The 23,991-nt window shown below is 38.5% G+C and overlaps 1 protein-coding gene across 3 annotated transcripts; it reads right to left on the reverse strand.

Annotated features, from left to right (window-relative positions):
- Positions 1-126: 126 nt before the first annotated feature.
- On the reverse strand, positions 127-20,820 carry LOC137065168 (uncharacterized). 3 transcript variants are annotated; one of them, XM_067436745.1, is made up of 13 exons: positions 20,156-20,820; positions 18,434-18,554; positions 17,856-18,018; positions 17,403-17,595; positions 16,287-16,358; positions 15,013-15,118; positions 13,481-13,551; positions 11,351-13,394; positions 11,123-11,212; positions 10,994-11,038; positions 9,128-9,199; positions 7,351-7,449; positions 127-3,616 (listed from the first exon to the last, which is right to left on the reverse strand). In XM_067436745.1, exons 1-13 carry the CDS (start codon positions 20,192-20,194, stop codon positions 3,504-3,506), a joined length of 3,228 nt encoding a protein of 1,075 aa, XP_067292846.1. In that variant the 5' UTR covers positions 20,195-20,820; the 3' UTR covers positions 127-3,503. The 3 variants fall into 3 exon arrangements, with proteins under 3 accessions (XP_067292846.1, XP_067292848.1, XP_067292847.1); XM_067436747.1 differs by lacking the exons at positions 17,403-17,595; positions 18,434-18,554; positions 20,156-20,820 and having other exon boundaries at positions 17,856-17,972; XM_067436746.1 differs by lacking the exons at positions 17,403-17,595; positions 17,856-18,018; positions 18,434-18,554; positions 20,156-20,820 and adding an exon at positions 16,540-16,607.
- Positions 20,821-23,991: the final 3,171 nt, after the last annotated feature.

Here is a 23,991-nt window from a genome sequence, read left to right on the forward strand (position 1 = left end):
TTTTTGCAACCCCAAATTTAAACCTCAAATGTTAAACTTAAAAACATGACAAAAAAATATTACTAGTTGTAACGGATTTTTTTTATACTCCGTTGCTTTACTGAATAAGAGACAAACATTAGCCAATTATCTTTATAAAGGTTTATTTCTTGCAAGAAAGAGTCATAGTCAACACAGTCATCAGTGCCTGCATCGAGTGTGAACTGAAGACATAACAGAAGTCATAATCTCTTATACCCCCATTATCAAAAACCCTCTCAGTAGTTTTCCACACATGGTAAGCGTGTTAACACAGAAGTGTACTGCATGGCAGATAGACATATTAGTTCCTGTATGAATACAAACACACTCTAAATAATCAATATTCTTCATCGGTGATTACAATTTTTCCATCACACTAATGAATTATAGAAGTTATTTATACCCATTAATATGGGTAGTTGACAAATAGTGACAAAAAGTTGACAGCATTTTTTTTTTTTGTAAAACACTTTTGAAGAAAAAAATGCACGTTATGTAGTGTGAAGTCTGATGTTTGAGAAAATATATTTTTACATTTTTTCTGAAATGTGAATAGGGGATTTAAGAATATAGGGGTTTCACAACAAAGGACAGCAGAAATTAACACTTAATGGCCCCAAAAAAGTTAAATATTTGAACAATTCTGAGACCAAATTGTACCATGTGCTTCACAGTAACATGACCTTGAATTGGGTCCTTTAACTAATTTAAATCGTCAGTGGAATTGCCCAATTTAAAATCAGGATATGGTGTCACACTGGAGGACATGGTTTTCCGTTTCAAAATAAATATGCTTTTAGAAATAGCCTATATGGATGCCTGTGGTGTTTATTAACATTTGTATGCTATACTTTTTAATTTATAAAAGTGTAATTTATTGAACCATGCTTGAGACAGCTTGAGACTGTAGGACAATTTTGAGATTTGGCTAAAAAAAAAACATTCTAAAGACATAGCAGTTTGTCCATTTAATCATTGACTGCATTTTAAATGATGACAATACTAATTATATTAATTTTTATCTTGTGTGACAGTCAAAATGTCACATAAACAACCCATATACAAGAATGTCACTTGTTTATGTATAAGAATTTTTTAAACCCATAATTCCAAAGAGCAACGTTCTTTTCCAACGCGAACCCTCTGTGACGTCACAGTGTGCTTACAAGATATATATTTCGAGTGAACATCAATGTGCTATTGCTTCAACTGAAAACGAAGGATTTCATAAAGAAGAGCAATATTTGTCTAGAGAAAATGTCTCAAGCTACTTTTGAATCATTTCTTATCATTTCCCCGGTACCGCCATCGACAACCAGGCCGTCAACTACCAGGCAGCATCACCGTGTGCGTCTGCCGTCAATTTATCGAGAGTCTGTGAAGCCCACTGGCCAGACATTCACGCACACACTCATGGTGTCTGGAAATGAGTGTAAAACTGGTCTGACCCGACATAACCAGAGTCAGACAACCACCAGGCAGCATCAACGTGTGCAGTTGCCGTCAATTCATCGAGGGTCTGTGAGTGTGAAGCCCGCTGTCCGGACACCGACACACACACCACTCGTAGTGATTGGAAACGAGCAAAAAAATGTTCTGCCCCGGCTTAACCAGACAACGCGGGCAAGAGTTGAAAGGCCAAACAACAATCCTCTCAACAAATCTTCAGTCCCGACTCTGCCTCCGCTGGCCCGTACGGCTGCTGTCAAGACAGACAGCCCCCGAGTCAGAGCTCCGCTACGACAAGCTGCGGGTTTGCCACAGCTTGTGATTCGTCGGATGACACATGTGCCCCATGTGGAAAAACCCGCCAGAAGAAGTTAGTTAAGCAGAGCACTGTTCATCCGATACAAAAGAACAGCAGCTGCGAAAAGAAGGAGCCAAGACAAAAGCCAGTGAGACTCATGGCTGTGGCTGATTTTTCGCCAGTGAGCGACTCGTGAGGGCACTGAATAGACGTGCAGAATGGCCGGTCAGCAGATCCAGAGCGCCAGCAAGCAGCAGCGACAACTGTCCCGTGGAGAGCTGCCTGAGAGCAACAGTGTGTGGGTCTGTCCAACACAGAAAAGTGTGTAGCGCACATGTTTCTGGTTTCAAGCTTGAATGGTCTGGTGGAGTGGCGTCCACACAGACCATAGATGACCACATGACCCAGCTTTAACTCCCTCTCACCAAAAGCTGGTATCCCGGTCAGGAACTGGATGAAATAGTCTGAATGAAAGCAATCCACACTCTGACTTGTGATGCTGTCTGATGTTTATTCGTCGTCCATTTTAGTTACTGAACAAATAAATGTTGTAGTCTTTAATAAGACTCCGTGTTCGTTTCTTTTATACAGTGTGAAACTTTAACTTATGATTAGGCCTATTCAGTTTCTTATTTAAATTCTGCTGTTAAATAGCCTATACCTTCTGCTGTATCTGAACATTTTAAAGCAGTTTATTTATTAGGCTATTTTGTATTTGACTTCCTATTGTTTTTTCTATGAACAATTGGACCCCCGACATTCACACACACACATACATACACATTAACACACACACACACACACACACACACACTTTTGTTAATTAAGAGGACTATTTTTTCAAACCAGTTTTTTGCAACACTAAACAGTCACCCCTTTCCACTTGTGCTAAAAAGATGTAGTAAATCTTAAAAAAATCCTATTTGAGCTATACAACCCAAATCTCACTTCAAAATCTGAATAAACACATCAGAACTCAAAATACAAGAACCTGAGACCCATAAAGGCACTAAAGACGTCGTTACAAAGCCCATCTCACTACAGCGGCTCTACAATCATTGATGAAGAGGCCAGAATAGAGTTAGTGCGCAAAAAAACTAAACATGAAATAAAGACTTATATAGTGATGGCTGATCTCAAAACAGCCGATTCGGAGCGTATCGGATCAGTGTACCGAATCAGCTGTTCGGATCGCCTGTCACGTTATTTTAGCAGTTTGGTGGTTGATTCATTATGTAGCCATCGCTACATAAGTTGTTATTTCTTGTTTTTATTTGCGTACAAAAACTATTCTCGTCTCTTCGTAAAATGATTGTAGAGCCACTGTAGTGAGATGGCCTTTGTAACGACGTCTTTAGGATTTCAACACTAATATTCTTCATCTGTGACTGAAGATGAACCACAGGAGGAATTAATGACAGGATTTACATTTTTGGGTGAACATAATCCACACTATTTGTGAACAGAAATTAAAATGAATGGCAAAATAATATTATGCATGTCAACACGTGTCTGGCTTGAAAAAAATTAAATAAAACTAACGCGTCTTCTTGAAGAACTCAAGAGACAAACACCTATCTTTATCTGGTGACAATTCATCACATTTCCATATTTAAGCCAGGATTTTCTTTTCTTTTCAAAGTCACACCACGATTTCTTACGAAGTCTCTTATATTTAGAATAGAGCGACCAGCCAGAGCAGGATCTTCTGCCTCCTTGCATTGCTGGCATTCAATCATAGTGGCAAGATTTCCTTTTTTGACGTGTTGCCAAAATGTCTCATGACTGCGGCAACCTCCATGGGAGACCATTGATGTTTTTTTGCTCTCCTAGCCCTTTCCAGAGAAACTAGAAAAAAGACAAAGAAATCAATGAAAACACACTTTTAAATAAACCTTTTTTTAAAGTAAGGAAATTTGTGTTAGGTAAATTATGTATTTGTTTCTTGGTTATAAATCTTGTACTGATGTAACAGCGGTTTATTCCCCCTTTAAAATGTGCATTCATAAAGAACATACATTAGTGGGACACTGCTGAATTATGTGGGTTGCATCAATGAAGATTAATTTCTGCCAATGCCAAAGAGCCTATTTTGACTCTTGCTTGGCAAATTTGGTTGATTAGATGATTGAATTCTGAAGAAAAGTTAATTAAAAAATGTATTCATTAGACAATCCCTGCTCCTCATGCTGGTCCCTAGCCTTGTTTTTCCAGTGAGGGAGATCCCGCTCAGCACCTTCAAACTCACTCCACCAAAAGATGTTTCTCTACAGGTGCAGCATCAGCATAGTGCTCTTCACATCATCTCCTCACTTTGACTACGATCCAACTGCCATTGGCAGAATCTTGACTCATCACTGAACATAACGTTCCACAACATGTTCAGATTCCAGCCATTGTGTAGCTAAACCAGCCAAAATGGGCCTGTCTGGTCCAAATTCTGCCTATGGCACTTAGTTCACACTTGTCATGTTTGGTTAGATTTAAACGAACCCTGGTGTAGTGCGGTTCCTTTGAACACATGTGAACGCTGCCATCCAAACCCTGGTGCGCACCAAACAGGCGGGCCGAGAGCGCTAAAAAGATGGGTCTCGGTCCGCTTCCAAACGAACTCTGGTGCGGTTCGATTGCTATATGAACGCAACACGGACCAAACACATGTAAACGAACCAAAAACAGGACGTGATGTCACAAGATGAGACGCTACAGGTCAGCTGATTTGACGACGCAGAAAGATCAGTGTATCCAAAATGAGTAACATTAATGTCAGAGGGCAAACGTGGAGCAACGAGGAAGTGCCTCATCAATATATTTTGTCTGACGAGCATGTTTAAAAAAATGCTAGAAAAAACGCACAAAAAGCACACCTGGTTCTTCTCATCAGAAGACCTGCTACCCATCAGTCGGTACAGACAACAGAACGGCCGTCTCTTTTCTGCACAACGGAGGAAATCATGGAGCTGTTTTGAACGTTTTATGAGCTCTTCATGAGTTTTCAGCTGGTAAAAATAATGCCATATGTACACACATAAAATGATGGCGTTTAATCCAGCACACAGCATTGTTTTGAATGTTGGTAAGCGAGCTCCGGAGTCATATAAGCCGACCAATCAGGTTGTGACCGTCTCCCTATGCCTTTGGTTTGGTAACTTTAGGTGCTCTGTTAAAAATGCCAGTGTGAACACTAAGCGGACCAGGACTATATGTTTTGTTTTTTGGTCCGGACCAAACAAACCAAACTAACCGAACTACAAGTGTGAACGCACCCTTATATTGTGGTCTAAGTTCACACTTGTAGTTTGGTTTGTTTGGTCCAGACCAAAAAAAAAACATATTCCTGGTCCACTTAGCGTTCACACTGGCATTTATAACAGCAAACTTAGTTACCGAAACCAAAGGCATAGGTTTTTGGCCACAACCTGATTGGCTGGCTTCTATGGCGTATATTTTGTGACGGAGCTTGCTTACAGAACATTTAAAATAATGCTGTGTGCTGGATTAAACGCCATCATTTTATGTGTCCATATGGTTTTATTTTTACCAGCTGAGAACTCATGAAGAGCTCATAAAATGTTCAAAACATTCAAAACAGCTGCAGGATGTCCTACCTTGTGTGAAGAGACATGCTTGTCAGACCAAATATTGATGTGGCACTTTACCTCCTCGTTGCTCCACCTTTGCCCTCTACTCATTTTGGATACACTGATCATTCTGCGTCGTAAAATCAGCTTGTAGCATCGCAACTTGTGACATTACGTCCTGTACGCACCAGAGTTCGTTTGGAAGCGGGCCGAGACCCGTCTTTTTAGCGCTCTAGGTCCCACCTGTTTGGTGCGCGCCAGGGTTCGGATGGCAGCGTTCACATATGTTCAAATGAACCGCACTAACCGATCAATCACACCAGGGTTCGTTTTAACCCAACCAAACATGACAAGTGTGAATCATGATGTGGTTAAGAACCCTCCTTTAATAAATCAAACTTAACAGCTGAATACCAGACCTGCAAACTCCTAAGAGTAGAAAAGGTTACAGTCTAGTTTAAGTCTAGTTGTCATATATGCTGCATTTATTTATTTAAAAATGCAGTAAAAATGTAATATAGTGAAATGATGTAAATCATTAGTTCGCTACGTGAATATATAGTAGTGTCATTTATTTCTGTGATCAAAGCTGAATTTATCATCATTACTCCAGTCTTCAGTGTCTCTAATCATTCTCATATTAAAATGTGATGCTCAACAAACATTTATGATTATTATCAGTGTTAAACAGTTTTGCTGCTCATGATCATGCTGCTTCATTTTTGTGGAAACCACCATACCATTCAAACATTTGTGGTAAAATTAAAAAAAAGAGAGAAATTAAAACTTTTGTTGATCAGACATAGGCTACATTGAATTGATCACAAGTGATATTTTTAATATTACAAAAGATAATAATTTATTTAATAAATGCAAATAAATGCTGTCCATTGAACTTTCTCATCAAAGAATCCTGAAAAATAAAATGTATCATGGTTTTCAAAAAAAATGTAAGCAGCACAACTGTTTTTAACACAGATAATAATCAAAAATGTTTCTTGATTATGAAATCCTCATATGAGAATAATTAGTGAAGGATCATGTGACACTGAAGAGTGGAGTAATGATGATAAATTCAGCTTTAATCACAGGAATAAATCACACTTTACTATATTCACATAGAGAAGGCTGCTTTCATTAGTTTTAACTGTATTTTTGATTAAATAAATGCAGCTTTGGTGAGCAGAAGATAAACATTTCAAAAGCTGTCAGTTAGCACTGCATTATTCATATGATATAGGCCTACTTTATAGTCAATAATTAGCCTACATTGAGATGGCTTGAAAAACACACATAAAGCATATATTGTCGCACTCGTCTGATTGTCGTCGTCACGCTTCAGCTCATAATGATTGTTTTCCTTCAGCTGCAGCTCTAGCGCGACAGTAAGTTTCCACGAATCCGCTTTTGGACTTTCTGTGAGAGCGAGGGTCCTCATGTTTAGATACGAATAAAATGAAAGGTCATGCATAGATTATTTTTTGTCTCTGAATTTAAATCTTGATGTATTCACATTGGTTTCTATGTATAAATACACTTGCCCGTGACCTCAAGAAGCGCGCTATCAACCGAGATTAGAGAAGGCTGTCTTTAGCGTCCCTGTTAACTTGCCCGCCCTCACGCAGGGTAACGCCGGTTCGAATCCCGCTCAGAGCGGGTCGACTAGGATCGGGGAGACCCAGTAAAAGAGCGGGGGATGAAAATACACTTTATTAAAAGTGCGGGGGACACGCCCCCCCCATAATCCACGCCCATGCTTGAATTGAACACTAAGCTTGCTTCCTTCCATCCGTCAGACTCGCGTGGTAGCCAGGCGTCTCATTCAATGGTGGAAGTGCTAGGATTCCGATTGGCCCAGAGAAATGTCAGTTATAAAAATTATCCGACAATGTTTTGCATGTCTAGTCTACAGAACTAGTAGCATAACCCCCACCCAATTATGCTTTCATGTTTAAGTAACTTGGCATTTAGTAACTTTTGTGTATGTGTAGCAGCATTTACCAGATTGTTTATTAGTTTTCTTTTTTCTGCTGGGCTCTTTGTCCTTCATTAGTTTTCTGCTGGGTTCTTTGCCCTTACCATCTGTATTTTCACTTTGCGCTGAAAAGAAGAAAGAAAAGATTTAAAAAACAACAACAACAACAACAGTCACTATAAGCATTTATTTGTTGTAGGTAGATTTCTTTAATACTGTGAAGTAGAAGATGTTCCTTCATGGGTTCAAGCAACTAATGTACCCTTTAAATCATGAATTTAGTCTTTGTAAGGTGAAATCCAGATTTGCAGTCTGGACTTTTAGTTCACGGTGACATATGGATGTGTGCTGTGTCCAGTGCTACTGTAGCTTTTACCAAAAGACACAGAGCTGACAAGACTCCAGTGGGGAGTGGAAAGTCAACCAGCTCATCCGGTCTCGCAAAACGAGGTTGAGAGCAGAAAGAGCACTACAGCTGAGCAAACCAAGTAACTAACAAAGAGACATTCCACCAAATAATACATTCTGTAGTAGATCAGCCCACCACACTCTGGTCCCCTCCCTTTGAAGTAACATGGATAGATATGAACAGCCCTTGTATGTCAAATCCAGTGGCATTCAAAAGATCAGAGCTTACGGAGTCCTTCAATGACAAGGGGATCTTCTGGAAGTTTATCGTTTAAAGAGCTGCTTGGTGGGCCAGCTTCTGGGGGACACTTGTGAGGTCGGTGAAAACATGCTTGAAGAGGATCCTGGTGAGAATTTCACTAAACATCAAGGAGTTGACAATCACGCTTACAGAGGTGGAGGCCATGCTGATGTCACTCCAACCTTCTCACTTTCAGATGCGAAAAAATACTTGCATCCTTACCACCAAAGACTTTGCTCCATTTTAGTACGTTTTTAGGGGAATGTTGTAATATTGCAACGTTGGGCCTGTTGGGTAGCAGAATTTCAGTGATTTTACTCACTGTCTGAATAAATGAACACAAGAACACGCATTAATCTTAGATAAATTACTTCAGATATTTTAATCCAATCCACTAATCCGTTTGAAGAACCAAATTAGCCAGAGATCAGTTATCACGATTAAAAGATCTGGGATCCTCACGTGCCTCCCATTTATCTCAATTGTTGCTGTGACAACTAAATTCAATCAATCAAGTTTATTTATATCGCTCTTCTCCAACGCCGATTGTGTCAAAGCAGCTTCAGTGTTAAACAGGACAATACTGCAGCAGAATTAGATTTGGCTGTACAGTCGTTCTGGAGTAAACAGTGATGTTATCAGCTTATTTTAATTTATCATATAGAGACAATGTTGGCAGATCAGTATTATAGTTTATAGAATTAATTAAAACCTAAATCATAATTTTTTTTTGTATAATTAGTTGAATAACTTTGATCATAATTTTAGTGTCCCCAACTGAGCAAGCCAAGCCAAAGGCGACCAAAGGAACCGAAACTCCATCAGGGCATGATGGAGAAAAATAAACCTTGGGAGAAACCAGACTCAGTCGGGGTGCCAGTTCTCCTCTGGCCTATTAACACACCGTGTAAGATTATTATTCTGGCATCCTTACAGGTCAGAAATCATATTAGATCGGATTATTCACAATTTCAGGGTATCCCGGAAGAGACGGGTTTATTAAGGATGGTGCGGCGTTTACACAAGAGTATGAATACATGAAAGATCGGAATTGAAACACATGAAAGGAGGTCTTAATGCATTGTGCATTATTTCATAACCTAAAAGCAATCAAAAAAAGGTGACATGTTAGTAGACTCAGGATTAGGGCTAACCTTGTGATGATGACGCAGACATGCCTGGAGGTTCCTCAACAGGTTGCCTAGCAATCAGCAGTCCTGCAGAACCTGAATCAAATGTAATGTACTTTAAATTAAATACATACACAAAAATAACAAAAGATGAGCAGGGATCCGTTCTTCGTATGTCACTAAGTCAGTTAGCTGGATTTGATTATTGATGATTTGGCACGATCTTGTATTGTTTGGTTCTTCAAAGCTCATCATAGACTCCTAAGCCTGCTCGGGAGAAGCTCATCATGGAAACAGGATTAGATCGCATCTTGAGGCGATGCTTAAAATCTGTCTCAGCCACTGCTACTTTATCACAAGAGTTTATCACTGAACCAAAGGCAATAATAATTTAAATAATAATAAATAAATAATAAATAAAAATATATTTTAATGTTGTGTAAAAGGTGTATTATACTGTAGACAGAGCCACTTGATTGAAAGATTTATTTGTGATGGAATAACTTTATAATGTTATTGGAGCCAGACACATGCTGTAACATTACTCTGAGCCATGCATTAATGTGAGTGATGACGGATATTATGGGATGGCTTGATGCAGTGCAGGAGCTTAAGAAATCCTTACGATTTACTTAAATTAAATTAATTGCTAATTACAACATTAAAAATAAAAATATAAAGTGTGTACAAATACTATAAAATCTGAATATTAATAATTGTGAATCATGTTTTTAAAAAAAAAAACATATCATTTATCTATTATAACTTATGTTGGTTTGGTCGTTTGACTGTTTTTCATAAAAACGGCAATAAATTTGCGGGGGTTTTTTTATGTGTAATTTGTCAAGTTTTCTGCCAGGTGTCTTTTGTAATTATATGATGTCATTACGTTGTCTTGACGCCAGCCAACCTGGCTGCTTTTTTGATCGTGGTTTCGAGTATCGATCATCTGCCCTTTTCAGTGAACACAAAAACACACAGTGATCTTAGATAATTTAATCCAAATATTTTAATCCAATCCACAAATTCGTTTGAAGAACCAAATTAGCCAGAGATCAGTTATCATGATTAGAAGATCTGGGATCTGTCAAATCATCTCAGATTTATTAAGCAAGGTACGAAGAACTGACCCCAGAAGTATTACAGAATGCCATGCGCAAATTAGACAATGGTAATGTTTACTCCCCCGTATCTCGTTTCTCCAGATAATAATATAATGAGATATCTTTGCCTCTTCCCAGCCCTGGCTTTTCTCTGTCCCATTTGTCTATTAGCTCACTAGGAGTTGCTATGAGACTGGGTGTTCTTACAGCGGTCTCTACGGCGGAAAATAAACTGTTCAGGCGGGTAGCTTAGCTGGGCGCTAGAAGGGGTCAGCAATATGGCGTTTTGTTAGTGAAACTCCTACCGTTGGTAACTCCTACCAATGTGACGTAGGAGTGACCGAACGAAAGGAACCACCTCGGTTAAGCATGGTAACCCTCGTTCCCTGAGTGAGGGAGCTGGAGATGTCATGTCCCTCGACGAAAAGCAATATGTGTGCCTGCTTGCTTCCCCTTTATACCTGCACTGGCAGGCGGGGCACGGAATGCAAATCCTGCAGGCCAATGTTCATTGGCTTGTTTTAGTTTCACTCAAAGGCAATTGGTTTTCCTAGCGTGACCTAATTCGTTGGTAATTCCTACAGACGTGACGTCTCCGTTCCCTCACTCAGGGAAGGAGGGTTACCATACGTAACCGAGACGTTTTTTTGTATTTCAGACACAATTTAACATCCCGAAATTACAATAGATTATACGGTTACTGACTTGACAGTGAAATTACAATTGTTTAGGGATACATCATAGCAAGTAGTTACAGTCTAACCATCTGGTGACAATAAATACGTACCTGGAGCTTCAACAGGTTGTGTCGTTCTTTTCATCTCTGCAGAATCTGTAATAAAGTTTAACATTAGTCATGTGATTTCATAAATAAAACAATTTCAAGAAAGAAAAAAAAAAATCTCACTGCACTTACCAGTCTGTGGATATGTGAGATTTCCTTCATCAACCTCACTCTCTGCATCGACCTCACTCTCTGCACTTGAATCGGTCAACTGTAGATTATCTAAGAAAATGTATTACCTTGATGAATAATGAGATTCAAGTGCTATAGATTGCCTACATATAATTTATGTTCTATTTTGATAAAACACATTTGCTTGAAACAGTTCTGATTTTTGGTTTTGATTTTAAATGGCATTACCTTCGATTTCAATCTCCTCAAGCGTTTTGCCTTGAAGGCTTCTGAGAGACCCTTTCTCCATGGCGAGCAGTAGTTTTGAGATTTTGGCCAGCTGGGTAGTAGCCTCTGGAAGCCGGTAATATTCCCGATGAACGCGAATATCATGGCCGAGGAAGTCAGCGACCTGGTCTAACTCATGATTCTTGAGGTTCAAGATCTGCGACAAAGTTGCGACATGTTTGCGTAATAGTGTTGACCTGAGGAGCTCAGGGTTTTCAGCCCCACATTCACTCGCATAGAGCCTCAAACAGTCCTGTCCTCTGTAGGGAGTCAGACAATGAGGTCTGGCAAACAGGAACAGGTTTTCTGCCGGAACACCAGAGTCTTTTCTTTTCTCTATGAGGCGTGTTATGCCCTTCACCATGTCTGGTGAAAGTAACACCGCAACTTTCCGGCCTCTTTTACCCTTTAATTCAACACGACTGAAGTGTTGACAGAGGTGAATTTCAAATTGTGTCAGTCCAAAAGCGACATCCTTGTGTAAGGCACTTGTGTCTCTCTCCAGAAAGCCATTCAGCGTCATCTTTGAAACTTCTCCCCCTCTTCTCCTGTTAAAAAGTATTACATTTGCCATGGTGGCCTTACAAAGTTCACTATATGATTTTGGTGAACTGTGGTCCTCCAAGTCCTTCAATGCTTGTTCTGTAGTCTTCTCCAGATATCTATGAAGACGCTGAACATCTTCCGTAAAAGGAAGAGTACAAGGCTTGTTAAAGTGGCGGTCATTCAGCGTAGTTAAAGCGGTGTGGGAGATGAGTTCAGACCACTTTGTAGAATAGAGGGTTTTGAAACTCTGGGTTGACTTTATCAGGTTACTGTCTTGTGCCATCAGTGCTCTGCAATGTAAAATGTCACTGACTTTCTGCAGTGAGTGACCCAACTTTAATGCAAGGCTCGGTGTTTGGTAGCAGTGCTTTTCGTCATCGTACCCAGACACTTTCTTGACAGCTTTGATCACCACATTAAAATTTGCAGGTCTCACAGCATCCTCTAGTGTATGTATTGAGAAGTCCTTGCGAAGCGTAAGCAGAAGTCTTCCACTTTCTCGGAGTGTCTGGCGAATATAGTTGTATTTGTTGGGATCCTGTGCATGCTTGTTAAAAAACGACTGGGCCAGCTGAAGAATAGAATAGTCACTTCGTACAGTAGCAGTTATCTCATCATCTTTCATAACAGCTAACATCTTCCAAACACCTGGGGATATATGCTGAGACAGAGCTGACTCATTCATAGAGGCTAAAGACAAGACCTTTTTTCTTCCAAACTCCGAATTGGCTTCTTCTGGTTTTGAAGAACATTTTTTAACATGTCGCCACAGATCTCTTCGGAGATAAAATGCCTGGCAGTACATGCAATGAATATAGTCTTTGGCATTGTATTTTGTCTTAGCCGTGCGTCTTAGTTTTAGGGATCCAACTCCACTTGCTAATACTTCTGAGTTACGGATGTGGTTTCCCTTGTTGCGTAGCTTTATAAGCATTTTCTGGCGCTGTTTGGACTTCTTGGGAAGACTTAATACTTGAGCAACATCTGCATGTGTTTTCTCGTGACGTTTTAGGTGACGCGTAAACTTTGTCTGCAGTTTTCCACAAATGTAGCAGTAAGTTTTATTTTTGAGAGAGGAGGATGTGTTTGAGACCTGTTCAGCCCCAGCATCAGCGCTATCATCAACAATGATGCCTTTAGCATCAGGATTTCCTACTTTGGCAGTAACTCCTGATACTTCAAGCTGACTTGCCCTGATTGCATCTTCAGAAAATGATTCTGCAGCTTCAGAAACTGACTCTCTCTCTTCCTCTACAAAAATGTCTTGATGGCGTCTTCTCTTTTTCGAAGCAGACTTGCTGGTGGACACCTCAAAATTCTGTAATTCTAAATGTTGACTACGACTTGTTTTTAAAGGCTCTGCTATGCCGTCCCATGAGCTGTCTGAATCAGCTGTGGAATCAGGCACATATTCCTCTTCTGATGATGCCACCTCACTTGAACTCTGTTCTTCACAGACCTGATAATAATTTAAAAAAAAATACATTTATATTTTGTGTATCCCGAAAGCATTTCACTGAAATATAATTATACTAAAACACTTACCACTGGCAGAGGTTCAGTTATGTTGACCTTGTGCTTTAAATAACACTTTTTGTGCCAGGACTCGTAGCAAACTAGACAGAGAAAATTAAGAATTAAAGCTACACTGTGTAACTTTTTTAGTTTATTCTTAGCTAAAATCACTTAGTTCTTTCAAAAATATATGTGCTCATTAATGTATATTTACTTCTTTCAAGTAATAATGCATTCTCATAATTTTATAATATACCATTGAAAATACATAAGTGTTGAGGGTTCGGATGGCGGTCGCCATGTTGCTCCTCCATCTTGAAAGTACATTTGCCAAAGAGGGACATACCCGTAAATTCAAGCTTCGCTTTTCGCGTTTTTACACTCGATGGCACCGTGTCGAATGTGAAGAGGAGGATTGCTTGAGGCTGCTATATGATGATGGAGGATCACTCTTAAGCCCCTTTCACACTGCACGTCGGACCCGCAATACTCCCGGAACATTAGGGTCGCCTTCTGTGTGAAAGCAACCACGTCCCGGAATTGATTACCGAATTCGACCCCGGTCGGGGACCTAGTAACATTGCGGGATATGTATCAGAGTCGCCAAGGAAGCGGAAAAGAGAATTAAGACGGCAACGCAACGGGCAAATCAACAAGACAAAATAAATATTGGAGTGGCCTTTCCAAGATGGAAAGAGCTCATGAGGAGCAACGATTTTAAAAAGAACGCCGACATTGCCTGCTTTCTTCTCGACAGGTAATATTAATTCAGCCTATTTGTGTATATTGGAAGTTTTATTGTTGCTTGGCTAATTATATCATGGTGTGCTGTGCATAACACTAGAACGATGTCTAGGATAGTTTTCCTCGCGTCAATGATGAAAAAGTATTGTTTACCTTATAACATAAATCCGTGTTCTATGACGGTTAGGGTTAGGGTTAGGGTTAGGGTTAGGTTATAACATGAGATTAATATTTTTATTGCATTATAATTTGTTTGCCTTACGCTAGTGATGTTGTACAATATACAGAATAATGATAGCACTGATAAAAGTTACTTTACTAAGAGCTTGCATTCGTCTGGGAACCTGATAGCTGATGTTAGCAATGAACTGGTTATTATTCAGTTCTATTATTCATTTTACATAGATTAACTTGATCATAGATCATTTGGTAAATTAAATAACTGCAAATTCAAAAATTACCTCATCACTTGAGTTGACGCAACACTCACCGAAGAGGTCGAACTGAAAGCCATGACTAAATCGGCCACCGTAGGAGTTGAAACGAAATCGAAATTGAGAGGAGCAGAAACAATTATTCACTGGATGGTCATATACCTTTTCACCACTAGATGGGAGAAAATATCACACAGTGTAGCTTTAATAAAGGAAGATTGTTAATAATGTCATGGTAAGTACTTAAAAAGTAAGTGCAGCTGCAAAAGGCTCATCTTAAACATATAGCAGAGTTACACATGGAAAAGTTTTTAAAAGGTGTTCCTGTGACATCATGTTCAAAAGATATGGATGGATACCCCTTCCATTCTCAAAAAAATTTACCTTTACACCTCACACCTGACCATTTCAAAGGCGAAAAGGGTCCTCCACATGTGACACATTTTTCTAAACTTGACATTTCTTCAGGGACAAGATCATGATCACAGTCCTGTTGACCAAAAAACAGTGTAATTTAAAAAATAAGAATTTGATCCTAACTGACACTTTGTGTGGGGTAAAATATCAAAACCAATAAATGGTTTGTATTCTTTGAAAATGAGTAAAAGATGCAATTATTATTAGGAATGCACAAATGCACAGAATAGGTACATTTTCGTGCATGCATGCACAGAACAGCGCATTTTCGGTTTTCGGTCGAAAGACATTTATCATTGAAACAATACGGCCGAAATGTTATGATGACACAAACAGAAACCGCGATCTGCACGTGCTGGCTCCTCAGTGATACACAACAACAGCGATAATAAAAGAAATAAACCGATCTCCGTCATCACCCAGGTGTAGAGCCAGAAGACGTGAATGAGAAAATCTGTCTCTGTGCATCATCCACATATTGAGTTATCTTCCAAGTCTTGTGCTTGAACAGACAATCTCACACAAAAAGTATGTCAACATGTCCATCTTGATGAGTATCCAAGCAGACAAAGTCTGTATATGCCTTAAGTGAACTTTATACAGTCGAGAAAGACGACAAATAACCGTGGATTAGGTCTTAAAGGGGCAGTAACCTTTACTGCTCTGTTTAATGTCAAACAAAAGAACATCACTCACTGCTCTTGATTGAATAGCTTTTGTAAGTTTAATAAGGATTAATCTTTAATTTTAACAGTTACATATGCATTTATTCAGTTCCTTTCTGGAGGCCAGTAGGCATAAACATTATATGGTTTTTGTGGCCTGTACATTTAATGTACACGAGTGAGGTTAAGTTACACATTTTAGTTTAAATTTTATTTTATACTGTGCAATGTGCTAAATAAATATTTGCATAATTCGTAACTGATTTATTATTTGAAACTTTAATATTAATTTATGCAATTGCAATGCCTTGATTTTTAATAAAGTTACACAGTCATGGCCATAAATGCAATGGTTACTATTGGTTTCAATGGTTACAATTACTAATAATTGGCATAATTTATTTCGGTGTTTCGGCCTTGGTTTCCTCTTCTTTGTTTTTTTTTTTGTTTCAGCCAATAATTTAGATTTTGGTGCATCTCTAACTGCTATTATGCCTGTTATTTGTCTCAAAACTACTTCACATCCTTCTCATGAGTTCATACTTCTACAGTAAAGTCAATGGAGATCAAAATTACCTCTGGTATGATGACTGCAAAGGAACCGCATTTGTCCATGTCAGCAGCCTGACACGGCATCTCTTTGGAAGTCTAAAATGAAGAGATGAAGACTCAATGAGAGTTTGTTTCTAATACACACAAACTAACAGACCTGCTAATGTCTGAACCTCACATGGTGAGGATTACACAGGACCTATGTGTCTCAAAACTACTTCACATCCTTCTCATGAGTTCATACTTCTACAGTAAAGTCATTGGAGATCAAAATTACCTCTGGTATGATGTCTGCAAAGGAACCGCATTTGTCCATGTCAGCAGCTTGACATGGCATCTCTTTGGAAGTCTAAAATGAAGAGATGAAGACTCAATGAGAGTTTGTTTCTAATACACACAAACTAACAGACCTGCTAATGTCTGAACCTCACATGGTGAGGATTACACAGGACCTATGTGTCTCAAAACTACTTCACATCCTTCTCATGAGTTCATACTTCTACAGTAAAGTCATTGGAGATCAAAATTACCTCTGGTATGATGTCTGCAAAGGAACCGCATTTGTCCATGTCAGCAGCTTGACATGGCATCTCTTTGGAAGTCTAAAATGAAGAGATGAAGACTCAATGAGAGTTTGTTTCTAATACACACAAACTAACAGACCTGCTAATGTCTGAACCTCACATGGTGAGGATTGCACAGGACCTGTGTCTCAAAACTACTTCACATCCTTCTCATGAGTTCATACTTCTACAGTAAAGTCAATGGAGATCAAAATTACCTCTGGTATGATGACTGCAAAGGAACCGCATTTGTCCATGTCAGCAGCCTGACATGGCATCTCTTTGGAAGTCTAAAATGAAGAGATGAACACTCAATGAGAGTTTGTTTCTAATACACACAAACTAACAGACCTGCTAATGTCTGAACCTCACATGGTGAGGATTACACAGGACCTGTGTGTTTAGACACTTCAAAATATATCTCATATTAGTTTATATCCATAAAGGTAAGGTCAACAGAAATCTATTTACTTGTCATAGTTTCTAACATTTTCTAACAAGTTGAAGTCAAGTCTGATTAAGTCTCATCTTGCAAAATCTGCTCTCTTAAGCACTCTATGCTGTTATTTCTGACTACCTTGCTTCTCCATGGCCAGTCGGAATCACCATAATTATAAGTGATTTCTTCCCCTGGACCAATATCTTTGAGTGCAAATAAACACAGATGGGGTCTTCCATCCACTCTTGTAACTTTCATTTTGCTGTTTGGGTTCACTTCATCGTCATTTACCAGTCTCCCTAGTGATCCGTCCTCTCTGGCAGCATCAACACTAAAATATCAAGTATACAATAAAAGTGATACCATGTACTGTAAGGGAACGGATTGAGCATATTTAGTGTTAGCATGTCGGAAGAATATCCCTCCAACAATTCAAAATATGATTCAAACAGTAACAATTTAAATGCTTGTCTGGCACTGTATTTCATGATTGAAACTACTTTAACTGAGGATGAGGTGATGAGGTAGCAGAGTTTGCATCTCTGTGTTTAAATACACATTTAGAAAATACACCTTAAAACAGTTACATACCATAACTGTTGTCCATTGAACTGGAAATCAAACATAAAAACTTTGAGTGCGTCATGGTACAGTTTCACTCGGTTTTCTTGTTCCTTTTTAGAAATGACTTCCCCTCTGTACTCAATGAGGAAATCTCTTTTTTCAAAGGGCCGGCAGCTGAACACACCCCAACCTAAAGACACACATGATAATCAGGAGAGTAATAAACATTAAACAATGCAGAGCTGTCAAGTAGTAGCAAATGAAATTAATAACTTTTTAGGATCAGTTAATTAATATAATTTGATGTTTTTTGTGGTTATTTAAAAAAAAAATTGTCAATTGGGTGGTGGAATGGCTTCTCCAAATTATTTCTATGGATTAATCCATGAACATTTTATATTATAATTAAAGTATCTAGGTAGATATACAATGAATTATCCTCCCTAAAAAATGAATGATCCAACATAACAGCTTCTATTTTGAGCAGCTGCTTTGGGATCAATAATATGTTCTATGATAATGATCATAGAATATGATCTATGTTCCTAAATTGCAGTAAAAAAAAGAAAAAAGAAACCATTGCATAATATACTCTGCCAACTCACCTTTAAATGAATTTATATATTTGACATCAAATCCTTCCTTATCTTCACCTAAGGAGCAATAATAAGAAGCATCTTGTTTGGGATTTCTTTTAGCTCTCTTTGGCCTTGTTGCTGCCATCTCCTGCAAAGATCAGATGTTAGTGGCTTGAGCAACAACACATTACTGTATACAATTTGATAGACAGATAAAACTTATGCATATTGGGGAGAAAGAAAAAAAACTGTCTACGGCTAAAAACAGTACAAGTAACCTCAAGAAATACTTGGAGAGAGTGGACAGCAACTTTAAGCTAGCGGCTAAACGACCTCTTTCTAGCAAACCGGTGGAAGATGATATATTTAGCCCTAGTTCGGCTATATATTTCCCTCAGTTGTACTGTATATTTAGCCCTAGTTCGGCTATATATTTCCCTCAGTTGTACTGTATATTTAGCCCTAGTTCGGCTATATATTTCCCTCAGTTGTACTGTATATTTAGCCCTAGTTCGGCTATATATTTCCCTCAGTTGTACTGTATATTTAGCCCTAGTTCGGCTCTATATTTCCCTCAGATGTACTGTATATTTAGCCCTAGTTCGGCTCTATATTTCCCTCAGATGTACTGTATATTTAGCCCTAGTTCGGCTATACATTTCCCTCAGTTGTACTGTATATTTAGCCCTAGTTTGGCTATATATTTCACTCAGATATACTTTATATTTAGCCCTAGTTCGGCTATATATTTCCCTCAGTTGTACTGTATATTTAGCCCTAGTTTGAATGTATTTTTTGTTTATTAAGGCTTGGTGTTGTTTGGTCCTAACCAAAATATTAATAGGCTCCGCAAGCATAAGTTCCAAAGTCTGACTTAAATGAGCTATTTATTGAAATATTGAATGTGATTAATTATTTATGCTGTTCTCATGCTTTTTTTTATTACTGCTATTTCAGGGCAGGATATATGCTCAGGTTCTAAAATACCTAATTACAAAACATGCCCTGTCTGGTGAATATTATACCTATACATTATTGTAATTCAGCTATTCATCGTAGCCACAACTTGCAGATGCAGTATAGAGTAACATATTAACGTTACTCTACACAGAATTTTGTATAAAACATTTAAAAAAAACTTATGAAAAAACGTATTACTTTCAAATACAAGTAACTAGTAATAATATGAAATAATTACATTTTGGAAGTTACGTAAGGTTAGGCCAACTTGCCCATCACTGATGTACAGTGTCACACAACTTTTCAATAAAAAAAAAATCTTATTTCCAAGGATTAGTATCCAGCTTGAGGATAATTGGTGCCAGTAAAAGAATAATTACACGTTGATGATTTTTAAGCAGCACTAAAGTTTGGCATATTAAATGTGATGTTACTTTGGCATTGTGCTCATGTGGGCAGATAAAGCGCGTGGTGTCTCTATATTTATGCTAGCACTAAGAACGGCACAAAACAAATAAAAAAATATCATATATAGTGTACCTTTGATGCTTGATAGAGTTGTTTTTTTCCAAAGATTTGATGCCTCCAAGTCCTTTTAATGCATGTGCAGCAGACTAAGTTACCATGGCTCCTTTAAACTCTGCTGCACTAACGAGCATGCTTGCTAATAACCACGAGCTCAGATGCTTCGTATCCTAATGTCATCAAGTAGACTATACCATTTTGCTTAATTGACAATATTTATATAACGTTACATGCAATGTGTAATAGGTTTTGTATAGGTCTTACCGTATCCTCCACAGCGACAGCAGAATAAAACGTGTTCATTTAATTAACACTCCAAAGGGGGTATGAGAAAAGGACGAGCATTCCTGGTTTAGCCACAAGTGATTTAGAAGGACAGTGTAAGAATTGTCAGGACGTTCCGGCAGACAACCAATCAGAGGCTCAGAATAATACACACTGTGTGAATATTCATGAGGTCCTGCTATTACACCACCGGTCAAAGGGGGCGCTGTGGTGATACACAGATTTAACACAAAATCTGGTTTATGTGCATTAAATGGTCTTTTTTTTTTTTTTTTTTTTAGGGTCAATGGACCAATAGAAACACTTCTACATCTTTAGAATTTTAAAAAAATTAGCAGGACACTGCTCCTGTCCTGCTAATACAAAATGTCCTTCTAGTGTGGTGTGTATTCTGACCAATTGTCCTGCTAATACACATTTACACACACACACACACACACACACACACACACACGCGTACTGTTTTCATGTTTTATGGGGACTTTCCATAGGCGTAACTGATTTTATACTGTACAAACCGTATGCACTGCCCTTACCCCTAAACCTACCCATCACAGGAAACATTCTGCATTTTTACTTTCTCAACAACAACAAAAAAAACTCCTTCTGTATGATTTATAAGATGTTTTCCTCATGGGGACAAAAATATGTATAGTTTTGTAGAAACAATTTATTGTGAAGGTCAGGGAAATCATTTTTTTGATAGGTAATAATAAGTTGCAAAAACATTCACACTTTTTACTTATGTAAAACTTAAATTAATTCAAAAATTAAAGAAAATCAATTTATTGGAATAAATGGCAGCGGGGCGAGGGACCGCGAGAGCGGGCCGGTGATTAACGTTCACGAGTGCCAGCTGCGTGGCACACCGGTCTCGTCTCGCGGCCATGTGACGGGAGCATATAAGGAGGAGCAGGAGCTGCGGAAGACGAGAGAGGACCAGGCCTGGAATTTTATGTTATGTTTTGTTTATGTGTTTGTGGGCAGTCGTCCGTGAGGGGCTGCCCACGTTTTATTTTGTGTGTGTTTGCGGGCAGTCGTCCGTGAGGGGCTGTCCGCGGTTTTACTTTCGTTTTGTTTATTTATTTTTGAATGAATAAATGTTGTTAAACGTTCGCCGGTTCCCGCCTCCTTCCTTCCCATCCACGAACTGCGTTACATACTTAAAATGTGTTCTTGTATTAATTTATTATGTTTTAATAAATATGAAAAGGTAATGTACTGTACATTTTATGTATCGCTCAGGTGAAGAGTCACTGTATTTTAATGTCAGTGTTAAGAGTACACAGATTTAACTTTGAAGGTGTTCAATGCTGCACTTAAAGATGAGGTCAGAAGTATCTGTCATTTTTTATGTTACAAATGTTTACATTACCATTATTGTTACATTAAAATTGATTACAGAAAATGTACCCAATTGTTTATGACAGCTGTTATAGAGCAATAAACGTTGGAAACGAATACATCGCTTTCCTTATTTATTAAAGTTATGGCAATGGTAACCAATTATTTAAAGTGGATTAAGAAATAATTTGTCTAAATTAATGAGTAAATTAATTAATTAAAATAAAAACAATTTTTATTTTAAATTTTACTTATTTTAACTAAGTATGATTTGGTCGATATGCTGCTCATTAACACAATGGTTAAACTCAAATGTTTTACTTTAGCTTGTAGACTCTACTTAATTTTTTAGCATACAGTAAAATAGATAATACTGATTTTTACCAACTCAAAAAACCAAGAAGTTCACTAAACTTACAAAAAGTAGTTGGAAAATGTTGCCTTAATTTTTTTGAGTTTTATTTAAGTAACAGTTTTTACAGTGTGTTGAGTAATATATTTTGCAAGAGTATTACACATCCGGTAAAATCATATAAACATAGAATTGATTTCTTAATTGATTGCTTATTTTCTTATTAAGGGTTAGTTAATACAAAAATTCTGTCATTAATTATTCCTGAACACAAAGTAAGATACTTTGAAGAATGTTTGTAACCAAGCAGATCCATGCAGCCATAGTATTTTTTCAGAGACTCGCAAATGTGAGTAAACTAATAAACGAATAAACTATGAATTCATTGCCATTCTAAGTACACACGCAAAACATTTATTTGAAATATGTAATTGATTGCTATAATGGGAGCAAAAACATGTTCTGAATTATATACTTATATAAGCACTTATAGCTTCAGTTTTATACTACTAATATATGAAACATATGCTTTGTAAGACATTAAAGACTATTTTAACACAATTTAAACAGCAAAAATCAAAACGCGATTGTGTAAGATTTGTAATCAGGCTCTGAACAGATTACCTATTAAAATTTATTTCAGCCAATAGAATCGCTCTGGGGGTCCATGCGGACACGATTTCACAGGGGGACAAGATTTGTCATGACAGATAAATAATCTGATCAAATCCGATAAAAACCGAACGCTTCAGGAGCTAGGCTAAAAATCAGGGTAGAAAATAGCCTATTACTTATTCATTATGATGTTTTTGAATGTAAATATGTAATAATGTAAGTATAAAAAAGACAGTTCATGACCTCTTTTAAATAATTTATTATTTATTAAAAGAAATTACTAAAATGTGTTCCTGTTTCCTACATTTTCAATAGAACTTCAAGGACACGTTGATGAGGTAAGCAGGGTTTCTCATGGAAGCTTGGTTCCATCGTGGGATAAAAAAATAAAGACTTTTAATCTCCCAATTTTGACCTTGTTTTCCTGACAATTGTGAGAAATGTCACAATTATATTTTTTTAATTATTATTCTGTGGTGGAAACAAGCTTCCATTAGCCTGACAAGCCAGACCCACATCAAGATGTTTGGTCTGAAAACTCACCATAGACAGGGCGCAATCCGAGGGGCGGGATAAACGGTTGTCTTTCAAACTCCCTCAGGATGATTCTAGATTTCTAGGCTAAGCTTCCATAGTTTCTCCTCTAACTATTGAAGAGGATTTAAAATCAATCAGTGCCCACCAATGATTTTCCAGAGCCCAGTGCGAATTCCAGGATCAAGAGATGACTGCTGGAGATCGTCTCAGGTTACGTATGTAACCATGGTTCCCTGAGAGGGAATGAGACGCTGCGTCGAAACGCTAGGGGAACACCTCTGCGTGATGCGTCATGAAGCACTCGTGAAAACAGTCCAATAGCGGGAAGATACGTCATAGGCGGGTGACTTCATCGACCAGGAAGCTATAACACAGACCCGGACCAAACAGTCATTAGCTTCTGAAAAAGCCAAACAAATCGATCACAGGCATGCCGGGAGTATGGCATAACGACGCAGCGTCTCGTTCCCTCTCAGGGAACCATGGTTACATACGTAACCTGAGACATTCCCTATCTCGAGGGAACTTCGAGCTGCGTCAAAACGCCAGGAGAACTCAATACCCACGCCGCCAGAGTCCCAAATGTCTGTATGTGTGAATTTAACACAGAAACACCCGGGACCCCGGGGTAGAGGCCACATCTAGATTATAGAACCTCACAAATGTATGCGGAGAGGACCACCCAGCCGCATCACATACCTCTGACAATGAAACTCCCGAAATAAGAGCCATAGAGGCAGCCATACTCCTGGTGGAGTGGGCGCGGATCCTCATTGGTGAAGGCTGTCCGGCCGACTCGTAAGCGAGCGAAATAGCCTCGACTATCCACTTGCTAAGCGTCTGCTTTGAAGCCGGTTTTCCCTTACGCGGGGACCCAAAACACACAAACAACTGTTCTGACTTTCGCCACAGGGCAGCTCTGTGGACATATGCATCTAGGGCCCTGACCGGACACAGCAGATTTAAC

The sequence above is a fragment of the Pseudorasbora parva genome, chromosome 25 (genome assembly GCF_024679245.1).
Source record: "Pseudorasbora parva isolate DD20220531a chromosome 25, ASM2467924v1, whole genome shotgun sequence".
Classification (NCBI taxonomy): Eukaryota; Metazoa; Chordata; class Actinopteri; order Cypriniformes; family Gobionidae; genus Pseudorasbora; species Pseudorasbora parva.